Source organism: Nothoprocta perdicaria, unplaced genomic scaffold, assembly GCF_003342845.1.
Source record: "Nothoprocta perdicaria isolate Ctin4 unplaced genomic scaffold, notPer1 scaffold_212, whole genome shotgun sequence".
In the NCBI taxonomy this organism is placed as follows: Eukaryota; Metazoa; Chordata; class Aves; order Tinamiformes; family Tinamidae; genus Nothoprocta; species Nothoprocta perdicaria.
The window spans coordinates 753,182-771,747 of NW_020455339.1; the positions used below are offsets into that span (position 1 = coordinate 753,182).

General features: G+C 43.2%; 1 protein-coding gene across 1 annotated transcript in view; it reads right to left on the reverse strand.

The window, feature by feature from the left end:
• Positions 1–6,872: 6,872 nt before the first annotated feature.
• The window catches only part of RIOX2 (ribosomal oxygenase 2), a 14,741-nt gene continuing 3,047 nt past the window's right edge, over positions 6,873–18,566 (reverse strand). The window contains exons 2-9 of the mRNA XM_026038549.1: positions 17,401–17,520; positions 16,353–16,481; positions 14,141–14,244; positions 10,917–11,019; positions 10,666–10,831; positions 9,920–10,008; positions 8,623–8,733; positions 6,873–7,326 (exon numbers count right to left, since the gene is read on the reverse strand). Coding sequence (XP_025894334.1) covers positions 7,168–7,326; positions 8,623–8,733; positions 9,920–10,008; positions 10,666–10,831; positions 10,917–11,019; positions 14,141–14,244; positions 16,353–16,481; positions 17,401–17,520 — 981 coding nt within the window. The 3' untranslated portion in view covers positions 6,873–7,167. The remainder of the gene's footprint in view (positions 7,327–8,622; positions 8,734–9,919; positions 10,009–10,665; positions 10,832–10,916; positions 11,020–14,140; positions 14,245–16,352; positions 16,482–17,400; positions 17,521–18,566) is intronic.

Sequence of the window (18,566 nt, forward strand, 5' to 3'; positions counted from 1 at the left end):
GTTTATGGTTCAGATGCGCTCACTACAGGAAATTCTGTTACAGTGATTTATAATTTCAAGGGGAGGTTGCATATTCTGACAAGAATACCTTTTAACAGTTTACTTAGCTGTAACAAAATCAAGCATCGAAGAAGATCTATTTTTGTCATCTGATAATTAAAGTACCATTACAAAGAGACTGCAAGTGCTGCTATCTGGTGTGCGGCCTTTGCTGATTCCCAGTGAAATCTGCATTATTCCCATCTGGGCTCWTGCAGACAGTGGTTTTCATCTTTGTGGGAAAAGATCTGAGGAAACTAAAAGGTTAGCACGTTTCAGGTACACAAACAGAGAATGGGTCTTATGCTAAAAGGAAACACTTGAATCACTACAGTGAATGGTATCTGGGACACTGCAGGATGGGTGTAATTCGTCACGACCATGGAGAGTTTGAGGGCATCTAAAGAGTGGTACTGCAAACTTGGGGCTTATGTTTGCTACAGCTAACATGTAGTCTTGCATGTTTTTTTGTTTTTCCATCTCCAGGTGGATTGCATATGAAGGATGCAATTTTTTAGGAAAGCAGATTCTGCTGCAGCCCAGTGAGATTTCAAACTGGAGTGATTACAGTGGCTGGAAAGTAATTGGTTCCCTCCGTCCTATAAAACAGGTACTGTAAGGAAGTGTATGGGCTGCATTTTTATGTTTTTTAAGTTAGTGCACAGATACCAGCTCTTCTGCTAAGCATAAGGAAGCAGCAGTGTTCCCCTTAACTCAGTCCAATTGGTGACAGCCAGAGGGATCTACCTTAAAGCATTCCTGGCACAGAGAACTCCACTGGCAGCCACGGAGATCTGTACTGGGCTCTTACAAGGAAATAATTCCCGGTTACCTGGAGACAAGTTTGTTTTTCTGAGTAGTTCAACAGCAAACAGTTCTGTTTATGCTTTCTTTCACATTTTTGCCATAAATCAATACTAATGAGGAAAACAATTCTCTTTTGGCTTGTTTTGTAATGAGCATAAATGGAAGCAAGAACAAGTATTACTGTGCTGCAGCCAGATCTCCAAGAGGAGCAAGGCTGATGCAGTCACGCCAGGTTTTTCCTCTGTTTCACCTCAGTTATTAACAAATTTCCACCAATTTCAAAGATTTTCGTCTCAACACCACAAGGTACTTAGGAGTTTTGTGGAAAGTGCTCACTAGAGTGAGGTGAAATTGAACCTAATGCCCTTTCCTTAAGGAAAATCCTCCTTATGAGGCTGCCTCCCTGCTTATCCGAGATGCACAAACAAGCGCCGAAGTAACTAATTCCGCACATGTCGCTGCGTGCCCAGGAGGGAGGATGGGGAGCGCGCTTGGGGAATGTGAGCATTGCTGCTTTAGGTGTGCTCTAACATCCCTGCCTGTAACTTAGAAGGCGCAAGCCTTGGAAAACTAACACCCTGTTAGTTGTGGGGAGGAGGAGGCCGTTACCAACTTGCTGACGTTGTGTGTGCTGTAACGGTTGTCTCTCAGCCAGCCGTGTACCTCCGAGTTAAGAACCGCGCGCAAGGCAAATACCTGACGGTTGCTGGCAGCCTGGCAGACATCCGAGCCACCTCCGTGTGCGTGTCGCCCTACAGCGGCCAGAGCACTCAGATCTGGCACTACTGGCGCGGGCTCTTCAAATCCAAGGCAAGTTCCCACATGCTGCARGGGGGTTGGGTTGCCTGCTGCCCTTGCACCTTCCCTTTTTGCCCTTTCCCGGCGGCCAGCCTCAACACCTGGGGAGCTTCTGGCCTCCTTGGTTTGGAACCAAAATCTCTGATCCTTTAGAGACACATTCGATCTGCTTTGGCAAGCCTGTTGTCTTTTCCACAGCCGTCTGCTGAGACTGATGTTCCTGAAAGCAGGCAGCTGTTTTGTCTTTATAATAAAGATAAAWATCTTTATAAATCCTTCATTTAGGAAAGTTTGTTATCTCTATACGGTTTGCAGTTTCTCTAAAAGGTATTATGTGAAGAAAGGCTGTATGTGACTTTGCATAATGCTGTATAATTGTTATTAATAATTGTTATTAGTATAAGTARTACTTCATATGAGCAATATCTGAAGTAAAGAATACCATTTTCTATGACTGATCAGCTAATCTGTCACTGAATAATCTGTTTTTGCTCACCAATTTTATTACCAGCCACAGCCCAATCACTGTGATGTGCTTGGTGCCCGAAATGCAGAGTGGTCCGGCACCAAACAGGCTCCGTGGCCCTCATGTCCTTGTTTCCTTGCTGTTCCTTAGGCTAACGGTGCCTGCCTGGATGTCATCGGCGGCAGAGACGTGCCTGGGGCCAAAGTCGCGCTCTGGACGGAGCACAGGAAGGACAGGCAGAAGTGGAGACTCAACGAGGATGGGACCATCAGTTCATACCTCAGTGATGACCTGGTGCTTGATATTAAAGGTACTAAAAAGGGAAAGACCCKCACATGCTCTGTGTGCATTTTTGATGGTGGTTAATTGCAGTCTTCAGGGTTTTTTGTCTGCCTTGTTAGGTTTCTGTTCAGTTACTTGGCAGTGAGATGAGAGAAGCGAGGACAGGAGAGAACCTTGCTCTTTATAACTGCKCCCCGAGGTGTATTTTGACAAGCAGGTCTGCTTTGGTAATGCTGCTGACAAGAAACAGAAGCTCCAGAAGRCAAAATGGTGAAGGAAAAACAAGCAAGCAAGAGGTGTGGGTCAGAAAGCGCCACGCGCGCTCCGTGATGGGCCAGGCTGGTTGCAGTTGTGTGCGCTCAAGGCCCAGTCCTGCTGCCTGCCCTGGGAGAGCCACCTCAGTGACAAAGGCCTCCCCCTAGACACAGTTTGTTTCAAGCCCCACTGGTGTGTGTTTGTTTGTTGTTATCCCTAAGGGAAGGCAGCAGAACAGTAATCCTGTGAGTGGCTGGCTGTGGGACTTGGAGCKCTGTGGTGGTATCTTCTCAGAAGCAAGATCTAAGTGAATTAAGTGACAGCCTAAACCCCTTATGTACAGGGTGTATGGCACATCCCACAGCTGAAGGCATCAACATTTACACTGAATGCCCTACTGGCCATTACATCTATGATCTTTGCACCTGCAGTTTAGTGGTAACGAATTCTCAGGCCAGTAATGTTAAACTCTCARACCATTTCTGGCATTTGGAGCTGAGGACTTAAACCATCATTACGACCTCATAAATATTTATTTATGCCATTAAAAGCAAAGTGAAATCCCCATGGGTAGTACTGATGGCAAGTCTTAAAATATCAGAAAACTGCTGCTAGCCTACTGCACAGTCTGATGCTGAAAGCTGGTATGGGGAGATACAACTTGATGATAAAGCTGTAGGAGCTCTCRTTGCTTCTGGTTGGTTGTTTTTTGTCATTTGTTGTATAACAGTAAAAACATCCTGGCCTTTCTATGCAACATCTATCCGAAAGAGAATTTATTTTAAGGCTTTTACAAGTTTGGGGGTGAAACTTCACAAGGGGTGAAACATACCTCGTAYGCTCTACCAAATAATCCCAAGAATCTGTGTACTGCTCCCTCAGCAGAATCCATGCACACAGGAGGAGGTCAGGGCTGCCAAGAGCAAGATCTCTTCAGCAGTGCTGCTTCYGTGCACCCAAGTGCATGTGAAGACTCTGCTCTGTGCTGTCCCCTGCTGCCTCACTAATGGAGGAATCTTGTATCTCTCTGSCTGTACATCACAGTCACCGGGGGCCAGGTTGACAAGGGACGGTTTGAAGGAGAAAAACACACGCCGTGAAGGAGCAGATCCTGGCTCCTCCTTGATAGAATTTCTAGGTTTCAGCTGATTTTCCTACTTGGTCACATTTTAAGAATATTTATAGACTTTTCTGAGTATTTCTTTGTCTRTTTTTGCCTTCACATGTTTGTTTTGCTTTAAGGAGGAAACTATTATGACAAGAATCACATAATTATGAATCAGCCCATAGAGGATGAACCATCACAAAAATGGGACATTGAAATACTGTGAGCAGAACCCACCACAGAGATTTGGGAAGATGACCTGAAGTGGATTATTAACACAGAGAAAGAACTACTGAAGTCACATACCACTGGAACCTTAAACAGCAAATCTTCTCTGCTCTCTATGCCAAGCACTCTTTCCTAAAACAACTGAATTTTGCACAAATCTGAAGGAGGTGAAGTCGAGTCTTCCACAGAGACTGCACTCTGGTTCTCTAAGGCCACTCCCATGAAATTCACTATTTCTGCTCCTCAGAARTATTAAAGTGCTAACACAGGAGACTGGACAGAAGCTTTGCAAGACAGGAACCGCAAGATAACATGGAGAAGGCACTTGAGAAACGTTGCCTTTACCTTTCTCCCAAAAGCTGACAGAAATTCCCTGAGGAATTACTGCACTGAGGAGCTCGAATGAGGTTGAGTTGGACTGCTTTGTATCCCAGGTGAAGCTGCTTAGCCTTCAGGAGATCCTGAATCTCACATCATCTCTCTTGCTGAAGCACTGTTTGTTTTGTTCATAAAGACAACTTTGAACTGGACCTGCCAGCTCCGTGAGTGACACAGAACAGTATCAAAGCTATTACTTTTACCTCCCTACTAGTACAAGCAAAATTACCTTCCTTTGTTTTGTTTTAACAGTTTAAAATTTCTGGATTCAGGAACTTATTTTGCTGACACATAGGCTATTTCCAACCCATTAGAATTGTGAGTTGTCTCTAAAGATGAGCTTTGACACACAGCCGTATGTGTACGTATCAAAAGAGAACTATCCTGGATCAGGCTAGATTTCTTTAAGGGCTAGCTGAATATAGAGCAGTAATGATCTACTCTAGGTGTATTTTATTTGGTGTATATAAATTAATTTAATGCGATCATTCACCATAATCCACCCTAGTACATATTTYCAAAGGTGCTAACAGCCGACATTCCAGCACTTGCTGACTCTCGGAGGAGCCACGTACTGTACGCTAGCTGCGCTCTCATCACCAACAAACACCTACAKCTTAATCTTTGGATGAGGAATTACACTAAGGAGGAAAAGCCCTTTGTATGCTGGCMGTTTCCTCGACTTCAATACTATGCAACCATCTCACCAGCTAACCTCTGAGAGAGCAAATCACCTTACTGGACTCTAAATGCTGTAGATTGGAGAGGCCTGATCCTCTCACAGTGCTGGGAAACAGAGAAGGCAATAGAGGCATTTGAAAGGCTGTGCTCACCTGAAGTCCCTGGAAGAGAGAGCCCTTAGATCACTGGTATCTTCATTTCAGGGTCACCAACTTAGTCTGCTTCATTGACATTGATGTAATATTGTTCTTCCTTATTTGTATATTCAGGATATGCATCTCCATAATTATTTAAAGAGTTTAGATTAGCTAAAGACACAGATACTATTTKAGTTTCCAGAAATTGTAACTATTCCACTTGTGCATTCAAGCAGGTTCACCCTTTAAAAAAAGAAAAAGTTTGCCACAAAAGTAAAACACATGGATGTCTATTTTTGTATGAAATGGAGTTCTATATAGTACTATTTAAAAAGAAAATACTACCTACTTGCACTTCCTACTTTGCATTCTAAAATTACAGATCTTGTTTAAGTAACATATATTCATATGTATATATTTTTGCAACAAAAGCACTTGTTTAGCTCTTTCTATGTAAGTCAGCATACCAAGTGTTCTACAGATGATCTTTGCTTTCCATATGCAATTTTAAAAGCATGTGTAAAAGCTCCAGCTGCTTAAACCAAGATTGACTACATGATAGTTGGTGTGTCGCTGTTACATAATGAAGTAAAGCAGGCTTTTTTGTACTAAGAGATCTTGAACATAAAATGCTAAGCACGTATATTTTAATTGTATAAAACTTTTTAGGACAAAAAGCTTGTTCTTTTTTCCTTTTTTTTTTTTTTAATGAACTACCTATAATAATATTGCTTCAGGCAGCTGCCAGGCAGGCTTCAGAACAAAACCAGTTTCTTTCAAACAGACCAAAAAGTGCAAGTATCAAGTGACTTGAGATACTCAGGTACTCGCAGACTGAACTAACTGCACTGCTTCCAACAGAAACTGCTCAAACGAGCGCTSAAGATGAAGACTTCCAGTACCGGTTTCAATTGCTTTCACATTAAAAATTAAGATGGGGTGGGAGGCAGGGGGTTAAAACTATTGAGAGTTTATTTTTGTTTCAATTCTTCTAAGTCGAAGTGGCAGCACCGAGGAAGAATGGGATTTTCCCTAGGAAAAGTCTCAGTGCTTCAGGTAAGAACACAAGCAGCCATTCCAGAGAGACTGGGATTCTCCTGGGCAGAAACAACACAGCCCGTTTGAGGACTCCTTCCTTCTGTTTAACTCRCCAGCTGCAAGAAGAACACACTTCTTTGCTGAGGTCCAGCAGCCTGTACATCTATAGCTGACCCCCCAAACTAGGTACATGTCCAGGGGAAAGGGAATCCTGCACCATTCAGGGTGATATGGGACATATTATCCATAACTGTGGCTCAGTGGACAACAAGAAAAGGCAGTTAGCATTTAAATATATACAAGTGATTAGTTCCTCTGTTGYCCTGGTGAGCTGGCTGACTAAAGCCAAAGCTGGGAGTTTTAAGCTAATGTTAAAAGGACATGTTGATGGTCACYGTTCCCATTTCAAGACTGCATGAACAGATACTGCTGGAAAGCAGTAGGAAGGTCAAGCAGAGATTTCAAGTGATTTCAGGCAGCAGCTGAATTTCTAATAAGAACAGGGGAGAAGAGGAGTAGGGCAACAAGATTTAATATCTAAAAGCAAGTGTTTGGGGACAGTGAGGAGAGTATCCTCATAAAAATCCTAAAGGAATTCTTACTTTTAAATTAGGCCTCCTTAACTGTGACAAGTAAGAGGACCCAAAGCTTGCAGAGAGATGGAACTTTCCTAAGGGCAGTAATAGCCTAGGAATTAACGTTGCATGAGTTGTGTTGCTGCTAACGTGTCTAAGTAGCCTACGTATTTTCCAGATTCCAGTCTTCCCAAAAAGCTAAGAGAACAAAAATACCAGTTGACACTGAAGCCGTAGCAAAGWATGTATTGCAGTGCTTTGTTAGACACCAATACAAACCAAAGGGTGCATGGGTGGGGGTGGCAGGGAAGTCCTTCTTGCAGGAGGCTCTTGAGGCCTGGGAAGGTTACCTCCAGGAGGAGCGAACTGGCAAGAGCATCAAATAACTTCAATGAGACATTCAGTCCACAGTGCCAAGGCAAGGTTTTCTTTCTCGTCATCCGAGGCAAGGTTCAGTTCTCTAACACAAACAACGGCGTTACTCCAAATTTGCTTCAGTGCATCCATGTATGACAAAGGAAAACGCAGCCCATGAGTCTGCAGGAAAAAAGAAAATAAAAAAAACCTCATCAACTAAATGTATTTTTTTTTTCCTATTACATAATGGGATTAGGAAGCAGGTATGATAAGCAGGTATGTATGTTCTCCTCCACTTCCTGCTGGGATTTCTAGAAACAAACATCCTGCAAGAGACAGCACAGCCTCTTGCTAGCCTTTTCAAACAGAAATACAGCTGACATCTCTGACATATGCCGGATCATCACACGTTATGAAGCAGGAAGCCGAGGCTGCACTTCTTCCTTTTCAGATTTCCGCACTGAAGAAGGCAGTACCTTTCTAATTCACAGRCTTGCCCTCCACTCCCTCCCCACCACTCCTTTTTTCTTTCCTTTTTCCTTTTGGATGGGTACATGAGTTTGTGTACCTGGCACAATCCCTGCAGAGCCTCAGAGCAGGGCTGTCATCACAGCTGGAGCCTAAGGGCACTAAAGTAGATTTGGGGATTTGSACACACTCTCACAGATGCCAGTGTAAGACCTCATCTCTGCTGTGGAGGAGCTACAAAATCTTATGAAACAAGTAAGAGAGCCAGGCAAAGTCTAAAGCCTTGGCTGTAATTATTGAGGTGAGAACAGGCAAAATCTGTTCTGTTTTGCCTCTAACATGTATTTTCAAAAACCTATATTCAAGTGTTTAGGGTCACATTCCTAAACTACAGCATTTTTCGGTCACAAGTGGAACGAGCAGTTCCGAAAGGACATGACCAATCTTCAGGAAAACTTACTTTTACTCCAAGCMAAAATATATTACACACACCCTGAGTAAGAATGGAAAAGACCCAGCTTTACTCTCATTAACACTATCTTCACATTTCAATACAAGAATGATACTCTCATACAGCAACGTGGTTCAGTGGCTGCCGACTGACATGCATTAGGCTGAAGCAGCACGTTGAGYAGATTGCAGTGAGTTTTAGCATGTGCTAATAAAGCTAGCAGCTAAGGGGCTAAGGGACACAGAGCTAGGAAAAAGTACTTTCTGCATTCCAGCTTAGTTACCTGGACACACAAGAGAAATCTTGTTAACACCTCACGTGCTTAATTAAATAAGAGATGACACAGTCCTAGCGTTAACGGCCTCTGTGTTGCAATTTCAGCTCACCCAGATGCTTAGGGATGGGCAGAAATGCTTGGGGCCTGAGAGACAGAGCAGAACTAGGGCTCACGGTACCTTTTCATCTAGGGCAAACTCACCTAATGCAGCAAAACACAAGATTGTGATGGGACTTCTTGGTTGCTGGTTTTGTGTGCTCGACTGAATTGACAAACATACCTGGGATGTGCCTTCCTCACTGGCAGCATCATCTTCAGCCCCCATCATGTGCGTTTCTCTTCTGTTCTTCAAAGAGTGATACACATAAACCATCTCTTTGCGAATCTCGTCCTGTGAGACRAGAAGAAGAAATATGAAATAAGTGACAATATTACAATCATCTGCCATAGGGACCAAATAAAGCAAATGACCTTCCTATCGGAGTGACACAACAGCCATTACTGCATACACTTGCATCTCTGCAAAACATCGGAAAAAGTTACAGCCTTTTCTCTTCTGCCTTAATGTTGCCTCCAGGAGGYTCACACGACTGAGCCTGCACAGTGTCATTTTTCCAACTAACTAAATAAATCATGCAATTTAGGTTGCACATCATGGATGGCTTAATGAAGGAGCATGCATCACTACATTTCATTTTGCAGCTGCTCTGTGTCTTGAAAATCCRTAATTGTTCCTTGGTCAAAGGGGTGCACGTTCCCGGGGCTGGTCTCACCCCAGCTGCAGCCCCAAGTCCTGCCTCACAGGCTGCAAAGCAGTCACAGAACAACTGCAAAAASTTTCCCAAACCCCACACAGCGGAACAGCAGTGTACACACAAACAAAACAGGGACAGGAAAAAAAAAAGGAATAATCTGAAAGTTAAGCTACAGTCKTCTTCTTTACATTTTATGTAAAAAAAAAAGAAAAAAGCATTTCTACAAGCAAAATACTAAATCCTAAAATCCTGAAGCTGTCTCTCAGGAAGCCATTCTCCAATAACAGGCTCAAGTGCACAGAAAGCTACATAGCTAAGACAGAGTCTGCACACTGTAATCCAAAACTCCAGCTATTTGTGGAACAATCCAGTRGCCGTTGCCACCACCTTAGACAACGGTAACTGGCTGCATTTGCACTCAGTCTTCAACACGCCCAGCAACAGAGGAGAATTCCCCCTCTTGAGGGAGCCTGTTTTTAGAATTTGTTTATGCGCTTCAAAACAGGGAATAAAATAAACTGTTGTCAAGAGCTACGGAGTCCATTTAGCAGTTGTAATGAACGAACCCAACTAATCCCAAATAAAAGCCAGGCACCTACTGTGCAGAATCACAGAGTAAATTCAATTTGGTACATCTCCAAAAGGCAAGAACATGCCGTATTCCAACCCCAGGATCATAACAAATCCTAGTGAGATGTGGGATCCAACTAAGTACATTGCAAGGCTGTTTTCAAGGCCAGCACAACAGAGAATCAACCCTCACACCATGCCACCCAWCCCTTTCCCCCCTCAAGCCTATGGGGATGTCTGTGTTTTACTTACAGCATTCTCTTGATCTGGCTCCACAGTAATTATAGCATGATCTCTGAACTGCAGTCTGATTTTGCTATCTAGTTTTGGCAATTTCCCACCTAAGGAAAAAAAATATATTATTATTATGTATTTATTATAAATATCATAATATTTTATATTATGTACTTATAAGTTATTTTATATATTTTTTATTTTAGTATATATTATTTTTATATTATATTTCATATATTATATATATTTCATATATATATGAATATATATATATTTATTTATAATATATATATATTTCATAATATTAAAAAACATAAAAATTAATATATTTATATATATAAATATGTTTTTATATATATAAATATTATTATATATATATATATAAAAAAAGACAGGAAGGAAACTGGTGAAATCTGACCTTAAACTTGGGATAGTTAAGTAGAGCTTAAACAACAAGCTGGAGCATAAAGGCAATTTCTACCAGTTTAACACCCTCAGTAAACAGCAGTTCGTTAAAATCTCCTTTTCCGTTATTGCATTATAGGATACCATTTATTTTAACCTGAGAGGCCTGTCATCTCTTCCACCAGACACACAGCTACCTGTTGAGGTTTTCACTTACACACGCTGTGCCCGGCACAACAGGAGGCTCATCAGAGAGAGGTGAGCTAGACTAAGAGCTCTACTTAACACAGAGCACAAAACTCAGAAACGGCAGGGTTAGTAGCAGCTCCACCCCCACATCAGCCAAGCGAACCATCCACCTGGTGTCAGGGAACCAGCGTCACTTCCCAAGCACGGCGGCAGCCGGTTCGCAATGAAGTCCTTCTTCATGTCAGAGGAGCTCAGGTCCCTGGTGCTCTCCAGCCGCTCCGCAAGCCTTCTCAAAAGGCTGCTCAGTTGTTTGGTGGAGTCAGCGACATCCACCTGCTAAATATTCACACAGAGTGGCTCTCACATGAACCCAAGCTCCACGGAATGCAGCATGGATCTTCCCTTGGTCCCTCCTATTTACCATAAGCAGTTGCCTTGGTATGCCCTTCCGCAGCAGCACGTCTTCCTTTGCCGTATCGAACACAAGGCCAGGAATTGCATCCAACAAGAAATCTCCCCAAGAGCTGAAGATCAGCAGGAAAGAAATGATTTAGACTGAAAGAGCTGTACTGATATAAAACAGGAATACAACTGTATCTGTGTATGTAACTGCCACCAGTGCCTGTGGAAGTGTGAAGGATTGGCGTGATGCTTTAACCAAGGCCAAGGGCTCTGGTGCCAGATCTCCTCTGAGGCTTTGACCTGTCCTTGCTGCCCTGCAGGCTCAGGTGGCAGCCCGCTCTCAAACTGCATCCTCACGAGCTGCAGGTCAGCGGCACCGCTATCCAGGGAAGGGACTGGCTGGAGAACGGGCCGCTTTGTTCCAGTGTTCCACCTCACATGCCGTCTACTGGTGGATCCGGATTAAAGCTGACCTCAGGGAATGATGGAGCGCTGCTGGAGCCGCAACTACCCCGTCGTGGGCATTTGTGGCCTCACTGCACACAGCAAGTTTGTTGGGGGATGTCATTTAAGGCGCTTTAGAGATAGGTCTATTTTGAAAAAGGAGGTGTATCCAGGGTTATCCCACCCAACATGAAGCCTCATTTTCAGCCTGGGTAGTTACCACAAAAGCTGCCTCTTGCTCTCTAGGCTTCTGTTCCCAAGCTGCCAGCCAGAACTTCGTGGGGAGGGCGATTACTGCCTGTGCTTTCCWGTGTCAGCTTCTGCAGGCCTGTGCCCCTGCACTGGGCGCTGTACAGTGCAGGGATGGTCCATCTCCCTACCCCTCTCTCACAGGCTCATTTTATGGGCAATGACCCAGACACGTGTCTAGAATCCAAGGCTCTGGCAGACTCGTGAATGTATGACTTACTTATTATAGCCTCATTCATATTTTTCCCCTCATCACCTCAGGTGTTCCACTACAGGCCATGAAGTGGGAAGGCAGGATCCTGTCCAATAGGTGTGATTCGGTGTCTTACATTTGCTTACAGCTTCCCTTTTCTTGCCCTCACTGCCCATCCATCAGCCACTATTTCCAGCTGCTCACAGCTTTGCTGGATTGCTCTGGTGAAAGACTCCTCCTCATTTCCCTGCCTGTCTCAGGCTGGGATCTCCCAGCACAGAGGAGCCTCCTAAGCTTCAATGCCTAAAATCTCACCAAGTGCCATTCCTACCATCAGCATCTCCTGCCCGCTCAGCTTTCCCAGCATGTCTTTCCAGGGTGCTCCATAACATGGTCTGTTTCCAGAGAGGTCTTTTCKGAGAAATACTTGCAGACCTCAAAACCCCAAATCAAAGTGCCAGCCTATGTTGGGACTTCTGCAGAGGCAGCTTCTGACACCTTGCTACCACAAGCCTCACCAGAAGTGGCTCCCAMTTCTATGAAGAGGAGATTTCTTGGAGCTTTTCTGTTTTCCTTTACACACACATGTAGGGAACAGGCTCTTTAACCGTACTGTTTCTCATGTATCTCAGTGGGCTGATCTTTGGCTTAGGCTGTCACAGGGAAACACTTTTATTCCACAGCAGCCTGTCAGACCTCCAGCAAGCCCGTTACAAAGACCACAGTTCCCATTTCTTCAGCACCACCTGCCATACAACAGCTCTGCGAGGACTGTCCCAGCTGGGACTCTTTGCTCAAGCTGGACAAACCCTTTTCTGCACACTCAGAAAGATTCCTGTGAACTGATCTGTAAAGCAGCAAATCAGCTCAAACTCCATCAACAAGCAAAACTGCTTTAAAAAGCAGCTTAAAAGCCAACCTTTTCTAAGTGTCACTGCTCTGATTAGGTCACTAGATAAGAGATGAGAGAATTGCAGTTCAATATGAAGAAAGTGAAAAAAGGGCAGAGGAAGAGAGGAGGAATGGGACCGTCTGTGTGGAGGTCRCTCACTGCTTGTCCGCTTGGATCTGCTGTCAAACCTGGCCAAAGTGGGTCAGCACTGATGCGGCCTCCTGCACCTGGGCAGGAATAACCCCAGGCAGCAGCACACATTAGGGGTTGTCCTGCTGGAGCGCAGCTCCACGGAGAAGGACCTGGGAGTCCTGGTTGACACCAAGTTAACCATGAGTGAGCAGTGTGCCCTCGTGGCCAAGAAGGCCAATGGGATCCTGGCCTGCATCAGGAGGATGCTGTCAGCAGGTCAAGGGAGATGATCCTGCCCCTCTACTCAGCTCTGGTGAGGCCGCACCTGGAGTGTTGGGGGCAGCTCTGGGCTCCCCAGTATAAGAGGGATGTGGAGCTCCTAGAGAGGGTGCAGCGGAGAGCAACCAAAATGATTAAGGTACTGGAACATCTCTTGTGTGAGGAGAGACYGAGTGAGCTGGGCCTGTTTAGCCTGGAGAAGAGTAGGTTGAGAGGGGATCTGATCAATATGTATAAGAACCCGAGGGGAGAATGTAGGGAGTTTGGGGCTAAATCAGGCTGATCAGTTAGCTGGTAGCAGCTTTATTTCCCTGTGTTATGAAAAGGTTTCAATGGACACTAGCAGCAGATGTTTATCTAAGAAAACCTGACTTGCATAAATGGGTTAGGCAATGAAAAACACAGGTCAGCAGGAAATACTTGCAAAGGAAGAATTTGCAATAAATCAGTTGGAAAAGGTGTGGGCAACTATCAAAGGCAAGAGAGAACAAGATAAAAGGAATAACTCATGACTCATTCTCTGAGTTATGAATGAACTTCATATTCAATGAACTGGGTTATGAATGAACTTCAGCCACCGATGAGATCCTCAAATGTAACAAAGACCTTATAGCCGGTTACAAACTGATCCAGTGATTCCCTTCCCTCCTTCCCCAGTTCCCCAAACTTCCACTAGTTCTACCTGAAAAACACCAAAATACTTAAAAAAAAAAAAAAAAAAAAAAACTAATAGTGGTGTACTTGTGTGGTAGTCCATATCAGATGAAAGGATAAAAAAGAATCCCTAAGTAATTTCACCATGTTTCTGAGAGTTGTAGCGCTGCATCCCAGTCTAGTACAACCCACAGAAAATGAACAAGGAGAAAAAGGCTAAATACATTGAACCYAGAAAAAAAGCTAAGCAGAGCTCGATACAAGGTTTTAACAACAGGACATGCCCTCCCCTTTGAAATACCAGTTTGGGTCTCAATTCACACACATTTTACATGTGACAGTAATTTTCAAGAAAACAATATTAAAAAATAATTAAAAAAAAAAAGCAAAGAATAATTACTTGTTTTGGTAGGTGCTGATGGTCACATGTGTCGAGTGGGATACCCCAAGCGGAGTGTCAGCTTGGTGGATAGTCCCTCGTGGAAAATACAGTAAGTCACCTGGCTACAAGAAAACAAAGAAGAATTCCTTATTTATTGAGGGTTCCAGGTCAAAATGTATCACACTGTTGTCAAAATACAAAATAAAAAAAAAAACCACTATGCAGAAAAGCTAACATTTTTTAAAACACAAAATAGATCTTCCCTGTATATTTTTGAAACATAAAATGAAGTGCTTTGTACAAAAAAGACTGATACATCTGTCTGGAGGAAAAGGAAACTTTTAGAACTGTAACACAGGAATATTCATCCCGCCACGTTCCACCACAGCTGCACGSACAGGACACGGCAGCTGAAATGAGTCACAGAATCACAGACTGGTTGAGGTTGGAAGGGTCCCCTAGAGATCATCCAGTCCAGCCCCCTGCTCCAGCAGGGACACCCAGAGCACGGGGCACAGGGCGGCATCCAGGCGGGTTTGGAAGATCTCCAGAGAAGGAGACTCCACAGCCTAAACGAACCCACCGACAACGCAGCTGGCGAGCAGAGGAGACGTGTAGGGTGAACTCAGCCAGATTTCCTCCAGGGAAGAGCTCAGTATTCCATATCAAAAGCCAAATACACCATAAAGATGATAATCTATTTTAATACTGTTGTCTGAAATTTTCTGTTTTCATACCTAAAAACCAGGCAAGTATCACCTTCCCCCTTTTTCACCTCACCCCTCTAAATGAAATCCCCACACTAATAAAAGCTTGAATTATGTAAATAGGTATGTATATAGAATAAAAAACAAATAAATAAAYGAACAACCACAGCAGACAAAACTGCCTCTAAGGAAGTAAGGCAGCCCTTGAACTCCATTACAGAAAAATATCTCAAGCGCAGTTCACAGCTGTGAGATGATGCCACCCCCAGAGAGTGAGCTGCAATCTGGACCATCAAAGTTGGCCAAAAGTTAGGTTAACATTATCAAGAGACATAAACAGAGTATGTAAAAGAGAATATAAGAGATGAGTGGAATTGTAACTATCAGCTTACTTCCARCTTCTCATATAAACACTTACAAAGCTAGCTAGCACAGACAAAGAGAAAAATCACAAAACAAAGGTGAAATCTGATTCCATTTTATTTTTCCTGTTCCTTAAGTCTGTATTGTTGCATCATCTACTTCCAAGAAACTACTCAAGTGTCTAACATGGGCATATTTCAAGTGAGAGCTACTTGAGCTTTCACTGAGTCCAAAGTCCTCTTTGGGTTATGACGTTTCACAGGACTTGCCAAGATCCCATCTCTTCATCTGTCTGAAAGATGCTGCAGAGAGTCACAGACCAGCTGTATGGATTTACTTCTGTCTAAGCAAGCTTCTCTTTGCTTTACTTATTCTGCTTYATTTATCTATCTATCTGCTTTATCCATGTACTGGCAAACTCAACTTCTTTAACTGCCCASTCAAAAGAAAGCACCATTGAGGAGGTGCTTACCAAGTTGAGTAAGCTGAAGTTCACTGCTGAAGTACAAACAGGTAGAACAGCCCAGGACAAGCACTAGATGACCTCTCGTCAAATGGCCTMATCTTCATGACAATTGTTTTAATCCAAAGAACAAAAAAACTGCCCAGTGTTCTTTACTGGGAGGAGGGAAATCAATGTAACAAGTAAAATAAAATCTAGAGAATGTTTTTGCCCAGCATGTCATGTATACTATTCAATTCTAATTGACCAAACAGTGACCACCTCCAGTAAATGAGTATATCTTACTGCAGAGATGGATTAGCCTAATGGATCAGACAGCCTGCACCAATATGATGTGTTTCCTAACACTGCCTGGAACTTCTGTTCTTKCTATACAGAGCTCCACAAAAGTGGCCAATGATTCCTGCTGCCCAGATTGAAGAATACTGAAGAACTAATATAAAGTACCGATATACTGATTCCTAAGTCCATTATTTAAATACTAAAGCAAACAATACCTTTTAAAACTGATAGATTAGACAATTATCACTCAAATTTCTAGTTCCCAGTGAACTAGAACATGAACATGAACCCATCCTCCCCCTATCATTTTCACAACTACAAGAATTTAGAATATCGCTCTCAAGAAACGGTCCAGTTTAAATACAACTACTTTTCCAGCAGCAATAGCCCAAAACAGGTAAAACAATTACTGTACCTTTAAAACAAACTCRTGTGTTGAATTCCCAATCCTATCTTCTGACTCAACATTATACTCCCGCGCTAAATGCACCGTTGGTTTATACAGACGCCAGTGTTTCTCACCTTCCAGCTGAAGGATAAACACCTGCAGGAGAGCACAGATCAAAAAGTGTAAGACCACCCCTCACATATTCAGCTATTCAGAAATTTTGAGCTGTGTCCTTACTTGGCAAGTCTGTGAAACCATGCCAGAAACCAGAGATCAAATGCAAACAGAAGTGATGTGGGTTATTTTGCTGATAACTTAAGGAATAGATTTCATCTGCCCTGTTCTCAGCTAGTCTACAACTTTGGCAACGTTCACTGTGCAGCTRGAAAACAGACTAGTACAAAAATAGAGTGTCTGTTCCATTGCCACTTACAGTTTTTCTGTAACGCCTGAAAATGTCATTAGAAAACATATTTGAGAGATATTTTTTTTGAAGATAGATGGCCCAACTTTGGGTTCACATTTTTAATTGGTTGTCTATTTTAATGTTTCTTTTAGAAGGTAATTTAAACTGCATTTGGATTGCAGGGCTCCCTTATTCCATAACTTGCTAGAGCAACAGGACCAGCAAACTGGGAAGCAGCACAATCAGTTTGTTTCCCGTGTCCAGCAGAAGAAAGTTCAAGCACTTGGGGAAGGGAAAAGGACTTTTGGACTCTTGGGCAACCTGAATGAGATAAAAATGGAAAAGGCCTGCTAGGAAAAGGTCTTCTGCAAAAGCTGAGAGAACAAATTCTCTTTTAACCTAATGAAAGCATCAGGCCTGGAAAGCAAACTTTAATGTCATATTATGATTTTATACCTCAGTACCTTTTTGTTAAAATTATATAAATGGGAAAAAATACCATAAAGAAACACTGGCAAGCAGTTAAAAGTTTTCAGTGCATAAGCACTTCTATACAGGGAGGTAATCCAAAAAATAGGGGTGGGAGGAAAGCACACACAYGGGCACCCACCCTGCAGCCACTAGCAAAGCTCCGTGCACCCCCTCACAGGCAGGCTTGAGCTGACCTACCTCAACATCATCGTAGTGAGGGGGGAGGCCCTGTGACCCCTGAGGAGTAATGTAAACATTCGAGCCCACCAGAGACCCAAAGTAGCACTCCAGCTTCTCCTGAATCTTCCAGAGCTCCTCCTTTAAAAAGAAATGATCAGGTTACCACGGAGAAGCTCAGCCAGGCCAAGCTGCCTCCCAGGTTACAGACTCCCAGTTGCTCAGGAGGCTTTTCCAGGGAGGCTTTTCCATCCTCACAGGAAGACACACAGGCCAGGGAAGCAGATGCCCTGGACCAGTGTGAGCTGCCGAAGGAGACCGATGCTCTTGCTGCAGTTCAACACCACAGAAGCAAACACGGTTGTCCATGAGGTAACTGGTAAGTCAAGAAGTCTGGAAACTGGTGCTACAAGGTTGACACTGCAATCCAAAAATGGCACAGAGAAGAGCACAACAACAACAGCGAGGCTGGGCAAACAAGAAAGTCAGTCAGCCAGCCACCATCCCACGAGCAGCAATACACTTTAGGGCATTAAACACCAAAACACTCACATTTTATGGGCCAACATCAAGGATGACATGTAAGAGCCAGAAACCTTTTTTAAATGGTACCAGTTACAACAGAAATCAAGCGGCATTCTGCAAGCACATAAACAGGGAGATTATGATAGACTCTCTGATTTTTCTTTTTATAAGCTCCTGATAATTTGCAKCAGCTGTATCAGGATTCTGGGTTAAATAAGCCACAGAGATAGAGACATTCAAAGCAAGAATTTCTAGTATCTGCTATTCGATCTACTAAAATTACTTTGCTCCCCATAAATGAGTATATATTTTAATAATTAATGCCAAAGAATGCCAAAAGAATGTTTTTAGAACATATGTCCAAAGCATAAACCAACTTATGAAGAAGTTCTTCATAAGAGATGCTGAAGAATGCCAATAAGACTTCAGTCACCTTTCCTCCCTCGACTATCACTCATCTCTGTAASCACAGTCCGCAGAAAGGGAAAACAAACCATTGCAAGAGCTAACCCACAAAGCTTCTAAGTAGCTTCTAAGCTACTTTTATCTAAGCTGAGTCGAAGTTCTCAAACACTGCACTTTTCAAGAAAAATAAAGGCACTAATGCTTTATGGAGAGTTACTTTAAACTAGTTTTTTTTTTCATAGTTAGAAAGTAGGTCA